General features: G+C 40.4%; 1 protein-coding gene across 4 annotated transcripts in view; it reads left to right on the top strand.

Annotated features, from left to right (window-relative positions):
* ARHGAP42 (Rho GTPase activating protein 42) overlaps positions 1 to 6,974 on the top strand; it is a 448,389-nt gene that overhangs the window by 297,590 nt on the left and 143,825 nt on the right. For all 4 annotated transcript variants that reach the window (XM_019524224.1, XM_019524221.1, XM_019524223.1 and 1 more), the window contains exon 5: positions 316 to 417. In XM_019524224.1, coding sequence (XP_019379769.1) covers positions 316 to 417 — 102 coding nt within the window. The remainder of the gene's footprint in view (positions 1 to 315; positions 418 to 6,974) is intronic.

Consider the following 6,974-nt stretch of genomic DNA (forward strand, 5'->3'; position numbering starts at 1 on the left):
AACACACACTCCTGGGCTCTTTCTGGAAGGTGGGAATGATGTAAGACATGCATGACTATAGGGCTGAAAGTAATGCCAGTTTAGGCCCTAGTTCAGCCCGATGCATCTATAAATGAGTAGTCCCATCAAAGACATATAGATGCTTTGTGCATATACCACCTAGATCTCTAAGGTCCCATTCAGAGTTGATTCTTTGACCATAAAAGAAAATTAGCTTTCCAGATAGATAGCCTTTCAAGAAATTTGCCAGCTTTTCCTTTTTATTGGTTTTGGAGCTCTGTCAAATTCTTTACTTTGCAATGTTTTGTTTTTCAGGATGGAAAGAAGAAGTTTGACAAGGAAAGCGAGAAATATTATTCCATCCTAGAGAAGCACTTAAATTTATCAGCAAAGAAAAAAGAATCTCATTTGCAAGATGTAAGCTCTTACCACTTTACAATTCCTTATAGCTAAAAAGAAGATAGAAAGAGTTCTTTTAGGACAGGCTTTATTTTTATTTACACAAAAGAGTAATGCTTCCTGGCAGTCTTTTATTGTTGTTTTGAAGACTTTCCTATTTGAGAATTAATATTGTTCTAAAGTGAAATAAACCTTAATAAGACCATATTGACATTTTCTTTGTGCTGTGTTATATTTTAAATTGCAAACATATGTTTTACCACTTATGATATTTGTAACTGTATTATTATAATGAAAGATAGATGACCTATAGTTACAGGTGTATCTAGAACATTTAGATTGAATATAGTTAGATTATGGCAACTGTGTTTTATGTTAAATTCAGTACCAACAAAAATCCAAATTAATTTAACATAAATTTCAACAAGAAGATAGTCTGAAGCATTTTTAATGGTGCTTTTATTGTTTCTGGACTGTCTTTTATTTTTTTCCTGTATTAGTCTGAAAGGAATATTCTTTCTATTTTAAAAACATATGGCTGTATTCTATGAAATTAAATGAAAAAGCCATATCATACATAAATAATACACCACCAAATTAATTGCTGAGTGATTCTGCACCTGTAATCTTTAGCCTAACATGTATTTGTCATAATAAAATCTGCTTAAATATAACCTCACCAGATTGTTAGCTTAAGATTCAGGGGAGGAAAGAAAATTATGACTTATGTTTTTGCTTGTGAATTGTGCCTTTTTGCCCCAGCCTTCAGTTGTACTGAAGTCACTGGGTCTGATTCTGCTGTACCATTGCCTAGTCTAGCTATATATACCTGCACAAAAAGAATGTAGAGTGCTACTAGATGAGAATTATATGTTTTATACCCTCTCGGCACAGGTGTAAATGACTGCACAAGCATTCCTATCTGGTAGTGCTTTATGTTCATTTTGCACAGGTGCAAATGGCTGCACAAGGAACAGTACAATGAGGAGTGATGCTCAGTGGGACTATTTATACAAGTAAAGGTTTCTATAATTGGACCCAGCGATACATATTTCTTTCATGTGCTACTTCTGCTTTCTAGAGGCTGGCAGGACTTCTAAATAAAGTCCTAGGTATTTAATTGTTGTACTGTGTACGGTTTAATGTGATTTATAATTAGAAAGAACTAGTCAGTGAAGCATATTCTATTACGAGCACAGAGCACTAATTTTATAGGGTAAATGCACCTGCAGTATTTAGGCCCTATTGGGAATCTGATCCATTCCCATATCACTTTGCATATGTGTGATGTGTACCTGATTTCAATAGGACTCCCACAGCGGTCTGTGCTAGTTGAACTAATTGCAGAATCTTGGTTGTAAATTGTAGCCACATCTTCAGCTTTGAAGAATATGTTTTCTAATAACTCTTTATTTTTAGCTGAACCAAAGGATTCTGTTGCTTGTAGTTATGTTAGATGAAACATGAATTTTCCCATGAGGCAAATTACAATAAAACCAGTGACTCAGTATAAATGACACTGGCTAGGTACAGAAATGACACACAAACCAGTATAAGTGATCAGAAACTGGTCTAAACCTCCAATAGAAGTTCAGTTTACATAGACTGGTTTCAAAATGGCAGAACTCAGTTTAAGATAGACCTGGATGGATGTAGTATCAGATTTAATCAGTTTAGGTTAGATCAGTCAATCGAAGTTCTATTCCAGATTCCCTCCAGACCCATCTCAGGTACCATCGCAGCCCCTGCTAACCCCCACCTCACAGGGTGGGCAAGTTGTTTCCTGGCTACGCTCATCTGCTGTGGCTGAGCTAGGCTGGCCCTGCCTCTGGGCTGTCACAGAGCAGAGGCAGCAAAACCTCTGCTCCCCAGCCCTGCTCCTGCCTGCGCCTGTCAGCTGGGTGGGGCTGTAAGGGGGGTGGGAAGTGGGAGAATGGATCTGCCTCCAGCTGGGGTCTGCACAAATGGGGAGGGCTCATGGCAGGGTATTTCCCCCCGGTGCTGACCCTGCATGGCTGGGCTGACATGCCAGGCCTGGCTGCACAGCCCCGTCACCCTGTGAATCACTCCCTCTGAGCAGTGGAGGAAAACAGAGCTCCCTACCCTGGGCCTCCAGAACTAGGAGCTGCACAGCTTGGGGGAGGGGGCATGTGATGGGGGCATTTCCCCTACTGCTGCCCCTGCCCAGCTTCGCTGGTCAGCCAGACCAGGCTGCACAGCCACATTCCCCTGCAAGTCACTGCCTCTGAGTGGCAGGGTGGTGGGGCTGTGCAGCCTAGCTAGGCCAGCTGGGCAGGAGTTAAAACGGGGGAAGCCAGATGTTCTGGCTGGGTCTGGGGGGGCTGGGTATGTGCAGCCAGAGGCCGCTGCTTTCCCACCCCCCTTTCCTGGGCAGAGATTCTGTGCTGGCTCCCCCGCTCCCTGCAACTGATAGGAGGGTGTTGGGGGTGGAGGGGGGTGCTGACCAACGAGGGATGGCCTCTGCTTGGCTGGGTTTGGCTGCCCACAGCAATGTCCGGCAGGCTGGGAGGTGTGAGGGAGCGCCCCCTGCCTTCTGGCTTTTGCAAGTGCAGTCATCTGCCTACCTCCCCCCACCAAAGGTTGAACGTATGTTCTGTTTGCTCCCAATCCAATCTATACAGTTTAGAGAAACCCCCATAGATAAGATCAGTTCAGCCTTGAATTTTTGCATTATCTGTACTTAGCCACTGTTTTTTCCAGTGGTGATGAGTACAATATTTAATAAAGTTATTTATCTTCAGCACTGACTCAAAAAGTTTGGGAATTATTTTGGTCATATTGTTCTCCACAGAAGACCTAACCATTTCTCAGAAAGGGCACAAGTTATAGGTTTTATATTTACCTAGCCAAATATTTCATTTTGATTTCAAGTGGGTTTGTGATATAAATGTTAAAACAATGTGCTGTCTTGGGGGTTTTACTAACATAAGAGAAGTACATTTGACAAGTCAAGTGTAGACAAAATATGACTTTAAGTGGATCTGCTCTGTTAACAAGCCAAATTTATATTTACCATTTTCCACCAGTCCATAAATTCCCCTTGCATTAATGGAAAAGTAGTTCCATTAGATGTTAAACAGCAAGTCAGAAAACAATTTTTAGTGTATTTGCCAATGAAGCAAGATTTGGTTAAGTAGAGTTAAGTGTTAATTTAATTTGGGGTGTAAAACACATTTCTCTCTTGGGATGGTTATGGGGAGTTATTTATTAGACTGTTTAAAAACAATAATTGAGATTAAGTGTAGCAGCCATGAATTTTATAAACTGTGTTAAACAAGTAAAGGATTTGGCACAAGAATGAAAACTAATGGAAAATCAGAGTAAAATTTTCCACTCTGTCCTTAAATGACTGTTCCATGCCTAGATATTAAATTTCATAACAGATGTTGATTTGTCTTGTCTCCTGAAGGCCCTGATTAGAAAGTATGTAGGATATGGCTGGCCATTGTATTGTTCCAGTTTTATGCTGGTGTGACTGAACTGAAATCACTGGAGTTACACCATGAAGCTAGGAAATATAAAATGGTGAATCAATCTCTTAAAGTATAAAATTGTTTGCAATGGGTCTAGGGTACAGATGCATATTAATAACAGTCTATCTTACAAAGTTTTGAATTTACACAGATGTTTGGAGAGGACAGACACTAGCTCTCCCAGGGTAGCTGCCTGTAGTAGGCACTATTTCAGAGCCTCGCAACAATGTGACAGGGGAGTCCTGAGATGAAATCATACACCCCATACACTGGTGTAATCTAAGTTAGTCTTGACTTTTTGAGGGGTAACTGCCTCAGAGTGGAAATACTTACACCACTGTTAAGACTGTACATTCTGTGTCTACTCCACATTTATATCAGTGTAAATCCAGATAACACTAATGTGAGTGAATTTGTTGCGTCTCAGCACCGTGACATATGGGGTTTAGATAACTTCCATTTTTGAGGTTTGATTGAGACACTTAATATATGATTCTAATATTCTGTATATGTTGTATATACATATATAAACCCGTAAGATCATGGGTGTTCAATCTTGACCTAACTAAAATTGTTATAAGCATTGCATCAGGAGTCAGTTCAGCATGATTTTCCCAGAAATAGATCACAAAGTTTTATATGTTTACAATGCAAAGGTGCAGCCAGCACAGACTTCAGCTCCCTGTATTTGATGTTCCATCTTTATACAAGTACTCCCATGTATCTGCACATCTCTGTTTACCAATGTGATATTGCTGTTGTAAAGATCCTCCTTCGGGAAACCCCCTCCCTCCCCCTAAGCTACCACAGTCATATAAAGTATAAAATGAAAATGGTTTGGGAATGTGTCTTATATCCAGCACATTCTATGGTGGTATGTAACCTACTGATTGACTTTTTTATAAACTTTACTTCTTTTAAATTCTAAGCAACTTCTGCTATGGCCATATGAATCAGAAGGATCACTTTCAGTAGTCCTCTTGAAAGCAAATCCACAAAATAGAACTTCTAAAAGCATGTGTGTACATGGGGACAAAGTCACCATCTTGCAATGGTGCTTAATGTAAAAGTATATATTTAATGCTACTGCAGGTTAGTCAATACATAATTGATTCCAACTGGATATCTTATTACCTGAAGCTCTAATCAACCATCCAACAAATCATTTGCTACTTTCAGCTAGATGGCATACACGAAAAAGTGAAAATCCTCCCAACCTTTGAAAACTTCTAACAAATCATTTCTAAAGTGGCTCTTACACCTATGAAGTGTTGTTGTTCAAGCATATCCATTAGGCCTACAAAAGTTGTCTTTTGGAAACTGTTGTCTATTGGATCTCTGTAGCTAATGATTACTATGGGCCTAATTCAAAAGAATCTTTGTGCTATGGTCAGTACTTCAAGACCTACATGAGTTCCATAAACTTAAACATGCGTGTAACTGCTTATCTGAATAGGAAAGGATTCAAGATTGTGCTTGAGTGCTTTCCTGAATTGAGCCCTGAAGAACTGGTTGACTATAGTCTTACAAATTAGGGTTGATTGAAGCAAGTCATATAGTTGTGACCTGTTGTTAAATGTAGCCATATTGCATACCCTGTAAAGTATATGTTATACAAACAGTCATTAACATGGTAAGTTTATCCAGGATAATAGTAGTAGAATGTACAGAGTGATACAAGGTAGCGTTAACTTTTGGAAATTCCTAATTTTTCAGTGCTTGATTTCTCATCTATAAGATTAAGTTTTACATGTAATACCTGATCTGTTTTTTATAGGCATAATAAGAAACACTACTGCTGAAACATTTTAATGCGACTGGTAAAGCTAACGCTTTGAAGTGCGCTAGAGAAATGATTCAGTATTGTTAAATGTCTCAATGCTACTGAATCATGAAAGCAGCACATCCTTAATTAAAGTACTCTTAATCTAAAAGTGCCACTAACTGACAGAGATACAGAAAAGAAGTTATGCCTAAAACAGGGTTTTGACAAATTTTGGGGCTTTAAGTCCAAAGTTGTGAACCAAATCCTAATCCTAGAAGCACCCTAATCCTAGAAGCACCTAAACTTACTTAAATCCTGTTCAGCTGGAAGGTTCCCCAAGTCTGCACTTACAGTTCTGTGCATGCCCAGAACTGTCCCAGCCAGGACAGTTAAGTAACTGGCTCCCTGTGTAGGTTGCACTGGGATCCAGAAACTAGTATGCCCAAATATACCAACAGGACCAACTCCTCACAAAATGCTGTGTTTTTTAAAAAGTGCCTGGAGGAAGAAATGGTAAGAGTACCCACACCCACCATTTATACAACATGGTAATCATTGGAACAATTGCACTGGAAGTAGAAGACCTGAGTTTTAGCTTTTCTTTGGCCTTGAAGTTGTTCAAATCTACATTTCCCACCTTCCTTCATTTTTAGGCATTTAAAAATAAACAGGCTCTCCTTACTCTTGGTGCCCATTTTTTGGATTATCCTTCTAAGGCACCTATCTCCTGCATACATTGTGTAGGCTGGAGATACCTAATTCAGGGTTTGGATTCCAGACTGGGAGCCAACCACCTATAGATTAGGCAATACAGCATACAGACAGAAGTGGCAATTTTCTCTCGATCAGGCCACAGAAAACAGTTTATAGCTGTGACCAAACACAAGTGCACAGCTGCAAACAGCTTAAAAATGGCTGATGGGTGAAAATCTGACCCCTTATTTTATGAGGTGTCAGATAAAGGCATTTCAAAATCTAGTATCTTTGTAACTTATGTCTGCGGAGCTCCCAGCCTGTTGCTGTTTGCAGAATGTGGAGGGGAGGAAGGGAGTGGAGGGAGTTAGTTCAGTCTGGGGTTTTTCAACCTCTGGAGGGTGCAGTAGGTGTACTGGAGACCCCATAGGCAGGGGCCCAATTCCCCCACCCCACCCTTCAGCACGGGCTGGGAAACCCCAAGAACGATCTCTCTCTGCTGCCTTTCCCCCCACCCAATCTGAAAACAGCGAGCACTGCCAGAGAGCCCTGGCTGTTGCTATGGAAACATGGCTACCAGCTTCCAGTCTGCAGCTAGATTCATCTCCTCCCTGGACCCAACA

This window comes from Gavialis gangeticus, unplaced genomic scaffold (assembly GCF_001723915.1).
Source record: "Gavialis gangeticus isolate Ggan-Ray unplaced genomic scaffold, GavGan_comp1, whole genome shotgun sequence".
NCBI lineage: Eukaryota > Metazoa > Chordata > Crocodylia > Gavialidae > Gavialis > Gavialis gangeticus.